The sequence below is a fragment of the Schistocerca americana genome, chromosome 3 (assembly GCF_021461395.2).
Source record: "Schistocerca americana isolate TAMUIC-IGC-003095 chromosome 3, iqSchAmer2.1, whole genome shotgun sequence".
Lineage (NCBI taxonomy): Eukaryota > Metazoa > Arthropoda > Insecta > Orthoptera > Acrididae > Schistocerca > Schistocerca americana.
This window is the reverse complement of record NC_060121.1, coordinates 172,314,081-172,331,065: the sequence shown is the minus strand read 5'-3', so window position 1 is coordinate 172,331,065 and position 16,985 is coordinate 172,314,081. Positions and strand designations below refer to the sequence as shown.

At 39.9% G+C, this 16,985-nt stretch overlaps 1 protein-coding gene across 1 annotated transcript in view; it reads left to right on the top strand.

Moving 5' to 3' along the window:
- Positions 1–13,848, top strand: part of LOC124605262 (sideroflexin-1) — a 138,884-nt gene extending 125,036 nt beyond the window's left edge. Inside the window, exons 8-9 of the mRNA XM_047136825.1 lie at positions 8,226–8,410; positions 13,572–13,848. Of these exons, the coding sequence (XP_046992781.1) occupies positions 8,226–8,410; positions 13,572–13,631 (245 nt within the window). The 3' untranslated portion in view covers positions 13,632–13,848. The remainder of the gene's footprint in view (positions 1–8,225; positions 8,411–13,571) is intronic.
- The last annotated feature ends 3,137 nt before the right edge of the window (positions 13,849–16,985 follow it).

The window sequence follows — 16,985 nt, the reverse complement described above, 5'->3', positions numbered from 1 at the left end:
GGCCATAAAAATTTGATTTTGACAAAGTGAGCAGCCCACAGGTTTCTTTTATAGCAATTTTTTTATTCTATCCCACATGTAATGTTTGAACACTAACATTGTTTACTCAGATAACTTTCACTGATATTACACTTCAAGGATGCTATTATTGTGTACATATTTATTGCATTCTCTTAATGTATATGAATTGAATACCTTAATTTTAGTTGCAGTTAGTAGTTTTGAAGTAGTAGTTTCATTTGTTTTTCATTTAAATGAGTGTCCATCTCGTTATTTATTTATTATAGAGGGTTGGAACTTTAATAGTGGCAACTATTTATTTACAGATGTTTCAAAGTTTCACTGACCTTCAAAGTAGTCACCAGCATTGTGTGTAAACCATTGCCAGTGATGTGGAAGTCATAGGATACTCTTAGCAGTGCCAGCTGTGTTGACAGTTCGAGCAGCGGGGTCTGTTGGCCGACGATTTTGTAGCAGTTCTGAAGTGAATGCTGTGAAGTGTTTACTTCAGTTTAGAAATAGAGCTGAACCATGAGGGCTTAAGTCAGATTTGATATAGCACTTAAGAGCCCCATCAGTCAAACAAATCAGTAACAGCTTGCACTGTACATGGTTGAGCATTGTCCCGCAAAATGATGGTCAGGTCCTGCAGAAAGTGTCATCACTTCTGTCTCTGTGCTGTTCATTTTTGGAACACAACCTACGACCAGCTTAGAGACAGAAGTGATGACACTTTTTGCAGGACCTGACCATCATTTTGCAGGCCAATGCCCAAGGACTTACAGTGAAAGCTGTTACTGATTTGTTTGACTGATGGGGCTGATAAGTACTATACCACCTACTGCACTCTCCTGACTTAAGCCCTTGTGAGTTCAACTCAATTTCTGAACTGAAGGAAACAAAATTTTTCAGGCAATAGACCGCGCAACAAAATTCGTCAGGCAATAGACCGCGTTGTTGGAACTTTGAACACGACAGGCACTGCTAAGAGTACCCTATGACATCCACACAGCTAGCAACAGGTTACACACAATGCTGGTGACTACTTTGAAGGTCAGTAAAACTTTGAAACATGTATCTATTTTGCATGAGCTGTAAATAAATAGTTGCCACTGTTAAAGTTCCAACCCTCATATAACAGATGAGTGGGACAGGTAATCAGATAACATTTTACACACAAGCAGCCATCACATAGTTTATATAACAATTAACTGTTAAAGAAGTGTGTAGCAATAGCATGCAAGTTGTAAATATGTGTAACATATGCTTGCCTACTGTAAACTGTCTATTATTTGTGTGTACTTACATATTATGCACGAATGAGTTTCTTTGGATTTGAATGTATGTCTAATATTGTATGTTAGTGCAGTAAAACTTGTACAATCGCCTTCAAGTAGTATAAAACTGCCGCACATGAAATTTATTTCAGCATTTCTCCTGTTCTCCTTTTAAATGCGAACTGAGAGTAGCAGACTGTCTGCACTTCTTTTTAATAAGAGTTTTGCCTAAAATACATACCTTTTCCAGAATCACAGAATGGCAGAAGTGTTGAATGATGCAAATTACTTATTTTCACTAATTCAGTTTTTAGTTACTCTTGTGCGTTAGCTAGGATGATGAAATTAGAATTGAGACTCGTACAGGTATGGCCTGGTGCGTTTGAATTTTGAATGGAAACATGTGTAGGCTCTTTCTCAGATGCAATTCTACGGACGGATGACATTGGATTTCACTGAATAAATCTAGAAACTGTGGCGATATTTTCAGGCATAACTGCGGTTTGCTTGCGGCCAACATGCCCCACTAGATCGTCAGTTACGCTGCCTTTTCGTTGAAATTTTGTGAAGAGCGTGTGAATGGTTTTCGCATCAGGTCCTTTTGGAACATTAAATCATGCTTGAAAACTTCGCCTTGTTGCCATAGGACTCTCTTCTAACCTGTGGTACTCTAGCACCAGAAAAATGCATTGTTCAATGGAGTACATGGTTTTAATCTCTTCCTTCGGTATGCTAACCTCCTTTCACGTTTCAATAGTGGAACTGATTGCTCTGGGCTTCGGATCACTATTTATACTAGGCATTACGTATGGCGATTACAGCGCCATCTGTTAGCAGCTTTTGTAACTATTATTTCAAACTGCTGTATAAACTTCTTACAGCTTTCACAATAAATATACCGTTTACTGCATTCCTCTATCGATCTTTGTTTTCGAGATATTTAATTTTGAAATCAGGGAACCCTTTTCTGGACACCCTGTAGAGTGTTTTCATCTGGCAGTGTTGAACATTGCCATATAAATCTACCCACTTGCGCTTAAGTTTCAGTACAGCACAAATTAATTCCATTCTTTCCTGAAAACTGTGTTTCATTTGCTCCCCTGTCAAGACAGGCCATTGTGATAACATGAACATAAATCGTTCTGGGAGTTAACAAGGAGCATTTGCAGTCCACATACTAATAGGTCCATATAATGTACTCAGCATTCATGAAATGTAGTTTATTGTCATACTTCCTTTCATAGAGAACAGCACTCTAAAAACCCAATCTTCATCAAGAAGAGTCTTTAACCTTGTAACCCAACTTGCTACTCCTAGTGCTGTAAGAATGCCCCATCTGGCTTCTATAATGTGATCATTTTAAATGTTGAGTTATGAGTAGTCATTAATGTCTTGCATCACTTCGATTACCACAGTCTCATTTGTTGCTGATGATGCACACTCGTCATCTTCCAGATTTATTTCTCCACATGTTGTACTTACCTTAAATCTTTCAACTGTACTTCTAAAGGGAAAATTCTCGCTGTCCAGTTTTCATTTCTTCAACAAGCTAACACCCTTCCTCTTGGAATGGAGGATTCTTCCCTTTCAAATAGAGAGGATACTTCTGATAGACATTTAAATTGAAGTTTTGTTTCTTTCATTCATTGGAGGAAGTCAATTTAGAAACTGCAGATAATGTGTGTTCTTTTTTCTCCATTTTCTTAAACTGAGAATTTTTTCTTAGTGTCATTGTTCATGTTATATTTTTAGCCTCTTGTCTCCTTCAAAACATGCTCTTCCCAGTGCTCTCCACTTTGGCATGGTGTTTAGCAAGCTTCTTCTGGAATGTCGTTCAGTTCCTGTGGCAGATTCTCATACCTAATCCTACTTATATAAAATAGAATCCTTTCGAAATGAATTAAAATTTTGGAAACAAGAAATGTCACACGGAGCACAACTCTAGTGAAAATGTTTTCCAGCATAAAATGTAACTATGTTAAATTTCTCTAGGGCTAACTGTTTCCACATTGCAGGGAATGGAAAAATCACAGATTATTAAAAATATTGTTCTAACTGTATGAAAATAATGTTTACAGTTTAATGAAGTGGGTTAAGAACAAATGTTAAATGTGTGTGCCAAATGTAAGAGTCGTATTAAGGGATCATTTGCCTTCTGTCAGTGTAACGGGGTGGAATAGGAGGCTGATGGAGGGTGGAAGCCTGAGGGAAGGTAGGCCACAAGATTGTGATCAAGCTTCCCCTCCTTCATAGATCTGCAAACTGAAGAGGGAGCAGATGATTCCCGACTCTATCCTGTCCATTAAGACACTAGAAGGAATTACAGGGTGTTCCACAAAGTTATACTGCCCTCCACAGTGACCTTATGAATCACTGGTGACGAAGTGTACAGACATGCCCAGGGATTTTTATTTTCCACAGAGTTCATTAACACTACATGGAATACAGTTAAGAGTTACTAATAATACTGATGAAAGAAATGCATATGGATAGAATCTGTGTAAATCTCAGCACACTTTTCTACATTGCAAGAGGTGAATTTGGTTTTTAGTCATCCTGTACAGCAGCTGTAGAGTTGTTCTGGGAAAGGCAACTTCCCCCATCACAAATGATGCTCCCTTTTCAGACAGCAGACAAACTCTGCTTCCTCAGCATTTCCTGTCCAGTTGTCTTATGTGACAAATAACTTCACTGAGCTCATATTTATGTAATAGAGTTACTTTCAGTTTATTAAATGAGTTCTTACTTACAGCTGTTAAATGAGCTTTTATGTAAAAATATTGAACATCTGGAATCATGTTATGTGCTGTGGGGGTTGGTATAATTTTGTGAACACTTTGTGGTTTCTTCTCACGACATAGTGGGGTGGATAGAGTGGGGAACCACCAGCTCGACTTTGTTTGGAGACCTATGGAGGAGGGAAGTGCCTGACCACAGTTTGGAGGTCTACCTTCCCTCACACTCCTACCCTTCGCCCATCCCACTCCCCACCCTATTGTACCCCCAGAATACAATTAACCCCCTTGATGTGGCTCTATGTCACTTAGATGTGGTACACACATTTAATATTTGTTCTTAACCAACTTCATTTAACAGTAAACATTATACTATTAAAACATTATTTTTAACAATCTGCAACTTTTCCATCCTCTGCAATGCAGAAACTATTAGTGCTAGAGGAGAAAATGAGTAAGACCTTTATGTAAGAAATGTAATGTAGTTAAGTTTTGTACTGGGAACATTTTCACTAGAAGTCGCAGTTTTCAAATTGTTAAAGAAAAACATAAAGTTACTTTTGTACACCCGGCGACTCCAACGCTCGCACAGTATTGGTCTAGATTTTTAGTTTGTTGTTGTGGGCAGTTCCTCTTACCATTGTACAAAAATTTGTGACCAAATGTTTGTTTCCCACATTTGATCTTATATGGAATGAGATAGCGGAGTTTTAGTCTGAAGGTCATTTGGAAGGCAATGTTCAGTGGTGCCAAGACCATAGGCATAAGGCATGTTGGTGCATAAGGAGGTGGCATCGACAGTGATGAGTAGAGATCCAGGAGGTAAAAGTGCAGGGATGGTAGAGACTCATTGAAGGAAGTGGTGTTCGTGAAAAAGATCAGAAATTCTTTCAGTAAGAACAAAATAGCCAGCTACAATGAGGTGTCCAGGCTTGTTGGATTTATGGATTTTTGGGGAACATGTAGAAGATGGGCATGTGGGGTGTCATTGGGATAGGGAGGGAAATGGACTCGGGCAGGAGGTTCTGGGGTGGACCTATCAGAACCAGTATGGCCCCATCTTATATTAGCCTTGTCGTGGGCTACGTGGAAAAGGCATTCCTCAAGACCCAGAAGCTGGATCCCCTTTTTTTTCAGTTCAAATTCATTTAGTCTTTTCCGAATCCTAAGCTGTCTTGCTTGATATTAGCTTCCATGTCTCTGAACCTCAGAGTACACAAAACTAACCAGCTAGCAACAGTACATGCACTTTCTTTGAGAGCTGCCACCCATTCCACATCAAACACTCCGTACCTTACAGTATGGGCATTCATAGCAAATGTATCTGCCACTACCAAATCCCTCAACACCTATGTCTACCACTTGTCCCACAATTTTTCACTTTTGCAACTACCCTACAGGCCTCATTCACAAAGCATTCTTCTCTCGTCCTCTGAATAATATAGTTCTCACTTGTCACTCAGGCTGCAAATGCTTCAGCACATTCTCCTGCCAAAGCTATGGCTCTCTCAGTTCAAGCCTGGGAATGAGATCCCCTCTCCCTGGTATCCTCCCCACTCAAACCACTGTCATCCTCCTAACCTCGGTAACATCCTAGTCGGACTGCACGACATTCCAAAACCATTATCCCTAACTCATAGTTCCTATCCCTGCAATCATTCCCACTGTGAAACTGTCCCATACAGCTTCCTATTGCCATTTATCCCACCCTCATAACCACAAAAGCCTACAAGATAGAAGGTGAAGTAACTTTTAAAATCACATGTTGTTTATTTATGGTGTCCATTGCACAGAATTTTATAAAGGAGTGAGTAAAACAACTGGACTGACTGAGGGTATGAATGGGCATAGAGGTAGTGTCCACCTCGGAGACACGCTGTACCTAGTTGCTGAATGTACTCAATAGCACGACCCAAGGGACCCAAGTGCCAGATACAGCATAAAGGCTGTTTGGATACTCACACTAATACTAGGTTTCCTGAACTCCAGAGAAGGAAATTTGGTATTGAATACACCTTTGCATCCGGGTATCATCCTCTATTTAACCTCCATTAACATATCCTCAACCCTTTCTCTCTCTTCATGTCTAGTTCTCAATTGCATTATTAATTTCTCTTCTTCTTCACATGTTCTTTTATTCTCATTATCCCTAGGCTAAAACTGGCACAGTACTTACCAACATACTATCGTAAATCTCCTACTTTCTCTGATGCAACCCCTCCCCCCTTTTTGCATCATTGTCTTATCTCTCTCCTCACTACAGATGAGTCTTTCTCATCCCGTGTGACAAATAAATAACCAAACTGATGGTGCTACTGGCAAACAGTGAGTGTGTCGTGGCAGGTTTAAACATGTTTGTGTCAGTTCTTGCTTCTTCCTTGCTGAGCTTGACTGGCACTGTTATGTCTCTCAGTCTCAATGTCAGTTGAAGCCCTTGTGCTAATATCATGAAAGAAAATACAAAGTGTTCATCTGAAGGAATGATTTAACCCCAAGTCTCTTTTGAAACTAGGGAAAACTCCAACAGAAGCTCATGCCATGCTAAAGGAAGTGTATGCAAGTAAATGTTTATCATGAACACAAGTTTTTGAGGGGTTCAAAAAGTTCAAGGAGTGATATAAAATGACCAAACACAATCTGTGCCCTAGACAACACTCAACATAAAAACAAACAAAACCATTGAGAAAATTTGTAAACTGACCAATGAAAATTGTCTTAAGGCCAGGCATCAATCAACATTATTACGCCGAGGTTCCAATGCTGATTTTGAACAAGTGAGGAGACAATCATATTTGTGGAACAAGAAGTCCTGGATGCTTCACAAAGACAATGCACCAGACCATTACACCTTGTGTGCAAAGGAATTCTTTGCTGATAAGGCACCCCATGTTGGACCATCCAACATATTTGCCTGATCTGGTCCTCTGCGACTCTTTTTTTTTTTTTTTAAATTTCCAAAGGTCAAATCAGCACTTAGGGTACAAGGTCTGGCAGTGTGGAAGATATGAAATCAAAAGAAATGGAGGTTCTTAAGGCTGAGAAAGGGACTTCCAGCACTGTTCTGAGAAATGTAAAATTCATACAGAGCATTGTAGGGATTGACAAGCAGAGTATATATTGAATGTGATTAATTTTGTGAAAATTGTGTTTGTACCACCATACCAACTATTTAATTGTCATACCTCATATGTATTGTTGTGTGTATTTACTGGCACTTCCGGCATTTCTTCTGAAGGAAAGTGCTTGCCATCAATAAGAAATTGTTGTTTCCCATAGTTTTATAGTTTCTCTCAACTGTGGTCCCTTGATATATTTCTCCTCCTACCTGTCGTAACTTCTGTTTTTCAGATTTTCATTCTCTTTCTCTTTTTTGTGATAATCTTTCCACTCATTACAACACATCGTATTTTTGTATTAATTGAGGGGACGCCTTATGATCATTAACACTACTATTGATAAAGAAATTTTGTTATTTTTTTTGTGTTCATGTTTTCAGTATTGGCTGCTTGTATATTCAGCAGATATAGAGCACAGCATGTTGGCTTTCACCACCATGTTAGTACTCTCCCTGGCTACACAGTACCTGTATGCCCTCTGAATCATATTTACATTCTGTGGTCTCCTGAACTATTAGCTTTGCTGTGTCCCAGACATAATTCCTGTGACAAGTTAGTGATGTGCAAGCTGGTTGTTGAATAAATTTATTATAATTAGTTTCATGAATATTGTGAAAGCCGTTGTGTTCGAGAGGTCTAAATATCGCTTATATGTAAGTTGACCTGTTGTGTTTGTTCTAGCAAAACTATTGCATGTTAAGGATTGAAAACATTGTAAATAAAATGTCAATATAAATTAGGACATGTTGCTACTCACCACATAAAGGAGGCACATTTAAATGGCCTGTCTGTCACCCAGTGCCTCCTGTGTGGCGAGTAGCAGTCTATTCTAATTCACATTGTCGTTATTTTGTTGCATAATACATCAGCTGTACATATTAAATAGTTGCTGTACCTCATAACATTATTTGTATATAGCATGTTTTTTATGTATACAGTGTCAGTGTTCGAAAATCATCTTTAATAAAGATAACCAATCAGCTGTGTACATTTAGCAGTAGTATGTGAATGCTGTTACCCATTTGAAAGTGACATGTAACTAATTCATGTTCTGTGTGTTAAATTTACATATTGTGACTATTTAAATATTGTTTCAGCAATTACGCCATTTGTAATGGACCGACTTGAGAAACGTGGAGTTTTGCAGCGCTTTCCATGGTCTTCTGCTCCAATACAAACTTTGCTGTGTGGTTTCTTCCTCACATTTGCAACACCCATGTGCTGTGCATTGTTTTCACAGAAAGCCTCAATAGCAACAGCTTCACTTGAACCAGAACTGCAGGTGAACAATCTTGCTTGGAAACCATTTTAACTTCTAGCTATAATGCATTTCATGATAGAAAAGGTATTGGAAGATTACAAGTTATAAATAAATCTATTTCATATGCACTGGATTGGGCTTTCAGTAAGACCACAGTAATGAGGGTGACCAAGATAATAGCCTTGAAAATGTGCTATAGTCGTAACTCCTTTAAATTCTAAAAACTCAAAATGTCTTAGTTCATTATCATTAATGTAGCTTTGTGTACCAACCCATTAATAATAGTGCCTTCACCTCATTGAAACTCTCACCAAAGTTAAATTATAATATATTAGTTACAATACCATCTAGCCAGAATATATTTTGGCAACAACTGGATTTCTCGTGGAGGCCACATGTGACATTGGGATGGGAGCTATGAGTCCCTTAAAAGACAAGCAGGAGGAGAAAAAGGAGGAGGAGGAGGAGGAGGAGGAGGAGGAGGTGGAAGAAGAAGAAGAAGAAGAAGAAGAAGTATTGCATTTATGCTTTGTATTAATTCCTATTAGTTATTAACTGTAGCTATCTCATTGATATCACATTACCATCTGAATTACCTTCAGCACTCATAGGCAGTTAAATTATAGAACACTGGTAGTGTGTATCACCCACTTTCATCCTGCTGATGGCAAAAGGTCATCAAGGTTTGTTGGAACTTATTCCAGTGCCTCCTGCCTGGTTAAGCTCACAAGGATGTAGGTCAGTTGACAAAGGGTGGAACACGAGGGGGAGGCAGTTGTCACAAAAGTGCTATACCTTCATGGAATGTTTCTAAAAACATTCAGACACAGCTTGGGAATGATGGAATGGTACATTGTACTGATTATGTTACAGGTAACTAGTATTTTGATCTCAGATACAAAGCTTTAGAGCAACTCGGATATGAGTTGAGACTGCTTTGGGCATAGTTGTTGTGAGGTTCAGCACTATTCATGTCTCTTGCCAAAATGTTAAGTCTCTTGCAGTCTAGTGTACTGCAGCTAGAGTTGTTGTTAGGTCCCGCTGCAAAGTTAAAATGGAACAAGGCATTTATGAAAGAGAAGGCAAGAGCTATAACCAAAAAATAAATGGAATAGAATATGATGATTTAGAAGGAAATGTTCAAGAATGTCTTGGAGTAAGGAGTATGTCAGGGATGTCAGTTGTCACCATTTTTGATCAAACTGGATTTTGAGAAAGGCATTGAGGAATGTAAAGAAGATATTGAAGAGAGAAAATTATGAAGTGCAAATACAAATATGGCATTGGTGGAAACTATAAAAAAGTTAGCAAAAATGAAAAAGATCTTGAAACAAAGTAAAACATAAAAAATAATCCACAGAAGATTATGGTATGCAGCTGCCACACATTGCAAATAGACAGCATAGTTAATAATAAACCACTTGGATAAGTAAATATTTATTTAGGTAGTAAAATCACCTCAGATGGCTAAAGTTCAGGTGACACAAAGAACAAAATTGCATTCAGTGCATCTTAGTACAAGAAAAATTTGTTTCTTACATCATCAGAAAGAGATAGGGTAAGATCTTTGTGTGGAGGGTAGTCTCATATGCCTTGGAAATGCGCGCAACATTGATGAGTGGCGACAAGCAACTGGAGGCATTTGAAGAGTGGTGCTGTAGGAGGATGGTAATAATATAGTAGACAGCAAATCTCACAAATAAAGAAATATTGAGAAGAATAGGTGCAAAAAGGATCTAAGCTACCAACTGTAGGAAGGGAGAGGGGGGAGGGAGAGAGAGAGAGAGAGAGAGAGAGAGAGAGAGAACGAACTCAATAGTTTTCTTATTAATACACACAACAAAAAAGTTTTGCATCAGCCCCGGTTCCCAGAACTCCTGAAGATAGACATTGACTGCGGATATTGTATCACAGACATGGTCCCTTTGACTGTTAAGAGATTTCACTAAACCCACCCAAAGATGTGAATAACCATGCATGAGCAGCACCTATTAGACGGAGGGGGTCTGACAGCCAATCAGTTCCAGTCATTCTGCCAGGAAGGAGGTACACAGCTTATGTTGCCTGTAGTTCAACCATGCCTAGATGGTCAATACTGTGGTTCGATTGTGTCCGCATTGTTACTTTGTGCCAGGAAGGGCTCTCAGCTAGGGAAGTGTCCAGGTGTCTCTGAGATAATCAAAGCAATGTTATTCAGACATGAAGGAGATACAGAGAGACAGGAACTGTCGATGACATGCCTTGATCAGGGCACCCAAGGGCTACTACTGCAGTGGATGACTGCTACCTACAGATTATAGCTCGGAGGAACCCTGACAGCAACGCCACCATGTTGAATAATGCTTTTCGTGCAGCCACAGGACGTTGTGTTATGACTCAAACTGTGCGCAATAAGATGCACAATGCGCAACTTTACTCCCGATGTCCACGGCGAGGTCCATCTTTGCAACCAGGACGCCATGCAGCATGGTACAGATGGGCCCCACAATACCAAATGGACTGCTCAGGACTGACATCATGTTCTCTTCATCGATGGGTATTGCATATTGCCTTCAACCAGACAATTGTGGGACACTGTCCAGCGAGTGCAGCAAGGTGGTGGTTGCCTGCTGTTTTGGGGTGGGATTATGTGGGCCCAACGTACGCTGCTGGTGGTCATGAAAAGTGATGTAACGGCTATAATATATGTGAATGCCATCCTCCGACCGATCAGCAGCATATTTGGGAGGCATTAGTCTTAATGGATGACAATTCGCACCCCCATCATGCACATCTTCCATTAGGATAATGACATCGTTTGACTAGAGTGGCCAGCATGTTCTCCAAACATGAACCCTATCGAACATGCTGCCGGGTATAGACTGAAAAAGGCTGTTTATGGACGACTTGACCCACCAACCACTCTGAGGGATCAATGTCGAATTGCCGTTGAGGAGTGGGACAATCTGGACCAACAGTGCCTTCCTGAAGCTGTGGATAGTATGCCATGACGAATACAGGCATGCGTCAGTGCAAGAGGACATGCTACGGGGTATTAGAGGTACTAGTGTGTACAGCTATCTGGACCACCACCTCTGATGGTCTCACTGTTTGTGGTACAACATGCAATGTGTGGTTCTCATGACCAATAAAAAGAGCGGAAATGATGTTCATGTTGATCTCTATTCCAGTTCTCTGTACAGGTTCCAGAACTCTGTGAACTGAGAACTCTCAGAACCGAGGTGATGCAAAACTTTTTTTGATGTGTGTACAGTGGGAAGGAGTGGTTCAATACTCAGTTCTGCATGCTTTGCACTTGCAAAGCTTTTTCGTTGGGCTGACCTACTGGTAGAATTTATTAGCTTGCTTTCACTGAGTACTGTCCAAAGGCATAATCTTCCAGGGCAATGAAGTTAAAGCCGAAAAGGTATTTATTCCATAGACTTGTGCAATTATAATATTCTGCCTTTATCAAATATAATTTGACTTGTCCCACATTCTTAAAGACTCTCCTTCATGATGTGATTGATAGAACGTGACATGGGAGTGAATAAATGAATGATTTTTCTGCAACCATTTTGATTTAATTTTGCAGCACCTCTTAATTTCATTTGGAAGTGGATTATCTTGATTTATTACTTACTTTTTCTGAACATTTTTGCAGTTCTTTCCTTTGCTAATCATTTGAAGTATTTGTGGTGCCACACAAGGTTTCTTCGCAGTAACTTCCTTGTCTGTACATTTACCTGTCATATTTCTGTGAATGCTTTGTCTGGAGTGCCCAGTCCTCAACTGAACAGCATATTGTGGTATTCATTGTCACAGTATCCACAGCTTTATAGAACTCCTAATGCACTCATCATTCCTCAGTACTTCAGTATCCTACTTCTTCACTCATTGAGCCTTCTTGAAAATTCTCTGGAACTTCCACCTACTCTTTATCATTACTAAATTGTAATCCAGGTCAATATCTGCTCATTTGTATGCCTTACAACCAAATATTTGATTTTGGGATCACAATCTCATCATGGTATAATACACCTGTTGTTGTCCTGTCTCTGCAGGCCTTTTGCAAATATATCTCCTGTTGTGGTTTTTGAACAGTGTATTTGCTATTAACTAGCTGTAATGTATAGCAGAACTGTCTCTCTCTTCTCTCATTCCTACTATTGAGCCTTGAGCCCATATTCTCCCATAACTGTCTCATCTGTTCCTATTCAATGCACACATTCTCTCTCTCTCTCTCTCTCTCTCTCTCTCTCTCTCTCTCTCTCTCTCTCTCTCTTCCCCCCCCCCCTCCCCATCCCTCCCTCCACCTCCTGCTTGTGATGTCAGCACATGAGCACATGTAGTACAATTGTTGTTGATAATGATGATGGTTTGCTCTCTGTCACATATCTAGTCATGGTAACTTACTCTGATTAGCCTGTCTTAATCAAACCTGGATTCCTTTCATTGGTTTGTCAGTTATTTCTCATTGTCATTTCCTCTTTTGCAATTCCCTTCCATAGGTCCTAATGGGCAACTAATCTGAAATCGGTTGCCATTGGAGAGATCATCATGACAGTTTTTAAATTACTGATTACATTTCAGGTGGGGTACGCATGTGTCTTCTTTGCAGGGGCCTCCATTGCCTTAGATGTCCTAGTGTCATTGCTGGCTAATCCATCTTTAGGAGCAGTTTCCCACACTCAGAGACAAGAAGGTACTACCAACCTGTATACACTTCTCTGCCTTATTGGTAGAATCTGGGTGACTCCTTATAGTAGAAGTTTTCAGCCACCATTGGTGGTGATTATTCACAATCTAGGTAATACTCTCTAATACCATTCTCAGAAATGCCACGCATTTTTGAAAAATACTTCCCTGCATAAACATTGTAGTTTAAAAAATAGTTTTCCTTAGAATAATGGCTACAACAAATAAATGGGCTTACTGTGCAATCGGTACACATGAGGATACTGTTGCAAATTCTGTTCCATATAGCCCAGTCTAACTTAATTTGAAGTTTAATACTTCACGTAAGTGAAATGTTAGGATGCTCCACAGAAAAATAATCTGGATTTCGTCGTTGGTTCTTTTTAAGATACACATTTCATTTTCATTTAGTCACTGATAGTCGGGTGTCATATGACTTGAAAAGAAAACAAATATATGCTACCTTATTCTTTTTTTTCTCTCTCTCTCTCTCTCTCTTTTACAGGAGAAAATCAAGAAGATGCCTAACCCACCATCCACAGTTTATTTCAATAAAGGTTTGTAAACAAGAAGACAAAAAATGTAGTTCACCTGGACCATGTAATTTGAATGTATAAGAAGATAGCTGAAATGTATACTAGCCATATCGAGAATAACATGGGATGTATTGTGATGCAGTTTACATAACTAATCATGTGAAAATGTCACATGGTATTCATATGTGGTATCCACTTTTGAGAAAAAAAATATATTCTAAGGAAATAAATTTTATGTGCATGTTATCAAGAACTTTCCTTGTTCTCCTCCTGTTCCTTTATCTTATTTGTAGAATGTCATCTGTTGTGACCCACAGCAAATAATAAACACTTATCTGGATGTAGTTAGTTTATTCACACACTATACATACATACAAACAAAAAATGGTTTCTCCTATTGAAGAAAACACTACATTACATGTTAATTTATTTAACAGTAGTGGTAAGGCATAGGATTGGTAAGCAGGAGTACGTGGGCTGCTTGAGTGGAATGCTGACCCCCATTTGAGGATACAAAAGTTTTTCACCACATTAATTAAAACAGAGCACTGGTAACAACACATGATCAATTAGTATTTGCAAATTGCGGTGCTCTACGCCAGTTATTCAATTGTATAAAAGCAATGAGAATAATTCAAAAAAATTTTAAAAGAAAAACAGCCTTATGGCCCAAACTTTAAATTAATAAAAAAATTATTTTACACAAATATAACCTGAACATAACTACAAATCTGAGCTCACTAGTCAGTTATCTGGCCTTGTGAATATGAAAAATAAGTTTGTAATAGCTATTAGGTATCAAAAAAGAATACTCAAATAGCAAAATGTCATAAATATGTGAATAAACTACTATGGAAAACATTCGGTAACATAATGTTATGACAGCCTGAAAGCTCTACACGGCAATCAGCACATTCTCGACGTTTGGCGTTCACATTGGCCGCGCATCTGAATTCTGTGCTTGAGGGCTCAAGTGACAACAACACGTAGGAGCGCCTGTACACACCAATAACAGGTGATTTGATTTGATTTTGGCAGGGAAGCTAAAACAGCTTTGGTCGAACCCGCCACTGCCCGCACTGAAACTAAGTTTATTGTGCTGTTTCACTCCCTGTATATCTAGTAAAGCCAACCAATACTCTTAAATAGTGCAAGGAGGCCCTTTACCAGTTTTTTGTTAGACACAATTTCTTCAGGTCTAGTTGTCCCGAAAATTCTCTCTCTCTTGCTCTCCAATTCCGTGCATTCAGAGATTAGGTGTGATGCAGTTTCTTCACTCTCTTGACAGATCCTACATTTAGGGTCGTCTTACGTTATACCCATTGTGTGTAGGTGTTTTTTGAAATTCCCCTGGCCCATCATCAGTCCAACCATGATTTTAATCTCTTTCCTGTTGAAGCCCAAGATTACAGAGCTTCTTTTAAGACACAGCTTTGGCATCATTACCTTACCATGTTTTTGTTTATAGACCTTGGTCCAGTATTCTGCGTGCTGTCTTCTATGCCATTTCCATAGTTTTAGTCTGATCATAGCCTTGGTGATTGTCAGGACTGGTTCCGGTCCAATGAATCGAGTCTTTGTCCCCATCCTGGCCAATCTGTCGGCTTGTTCATTGCCACAGATCCCTGAGTGGTAAGGGATCCACACTAGGTTTATCCTACTGCTTTCCCCTAGCTTCACCAGAGCCCTGTGACATTCTGCAACAACCTTAGATTTTGTTGCAGGAGTTGCCAATGATTTCAGGGCTGCCTGGCTGGCTGATTAGATGTAGATACTACGGTCCTTGTAGCACCTATGCATATTCTCCTCCACATTGCAGTAATTTCAGCTTGTAATACTGAGGCCAGTTTTTCTAGAGAGATGATGCCCTACAGTCTTGGCTGAACCCCGTACACCCCAGCCCCAGTGCCTTGGTCTGATTTTGACCCATCAGTAAACCAGACAGTGTCCGCTGTATGGTGTCGAACTGTTTTTTTCCCCACTGTTCCCTGCTTCCAATTATTATACTGTAAGGCTTGTTGAAGCAGTAGGGAGTTGTTATGTAGTTGGCTGGTATTTCCCCAGCCATTCCTATATTTACCTCACTATTTTAGTGTGTGATTCTGGGTATCCCAATGAGATCCAGTTTTTACCAGTTTCGAGTCTGTACGCACGAGCTGCTGCCTTCATCTTGACCCAGAGTTGTAGTGGAGGCTTGTCCAGCATGGCTTCCATCAAAGCAGTTGGTGTGCTGTTAATTTCAGCTGATGTGGCTAAGCAGGCCAGTCTGTGAACCTTAGCAAGCTCCTTAGTTGCAGCCTGCTGTTCTACCTTCTTCCACCACACTACGGCCCTGTAGGACATCCTAGATCTAACCACCGTGGTGTATATCCAATGCATACCTCTGGGGCTAAGGCCCCAGTTTTTGCCACAAGCCCTTCTGGTACTCATTACAGTGCCTTTTGCCTTGGAGCAGGTGCTCTTAATGTGAGGGGTCCATGGTAGTTTCTCATTTAAGGTTAACCCTAGATATTTCACTATCCCCTTCATAGGTAGTGTTTCATCAAAGAGCTTTAGATTCCAACTTGAGTGCTGGATATGCTTCTTCGTGAATGTACCACAAGTCTTCTTAGGATTAACCCATACATCCCCTTTAATGCACCAGTCTTGCACAATGTCCAATGCATCTTGTGCCATATTCCTAACTGTGTCAGTAAATTTGCCAAGTATTACTATGACAAGGTCATCTGCGTATCCTTGGCAAAAGCATTGTCTGGAATTTAGTTCCCCAATGAGTTAATTCACCACTAGATTCCACAATAAAGGGGACAAAACTACTATTTGTGGACAACCTCTAGTGGTGTTAATACTGTCTTTTCATTCATTGTGGTAGCCTCCACCTTGATTCCTCTAAGCATGGCCCTAGTCTGCCTACATATAGTGGTCTCCAGATCATGCACTTCTGCTGCGCTAACCACGGAATTGAAGGTTATATTACTAAAGGTCCCGTCGATGTCCAGGAAGATGCAGAGGGCTATTTCTTGAAAGTGAAGTGCTTCCTCCACCTTCCCAAAGAGTTGGAGAACTAGGTCTCACATGATTTACCTGGTTGATACGTGTGTTGGTTTGAATGTAGAGGAGCCCTAATTAGCCTCCTCTCCCCAACATGTACATTAACCAGTTTTTCCAATGTTTTAAGAATGGAGGAGGACAGACTGATTGGTCTCATATCCTTGGCCTTGGTATAATCAGTTCTCCCTGGCTTCACTGCCCTCCAGACATTGGGAATGACTGCTGCTGCTAGGCTAACCCATAACCTGCATAGGAGAGCTGGAAAGATTCCATCTGGGCCAGGTGACTTGAACAGTTGGAATGTTCCACCACCCATTGGATTTTATTGAAGT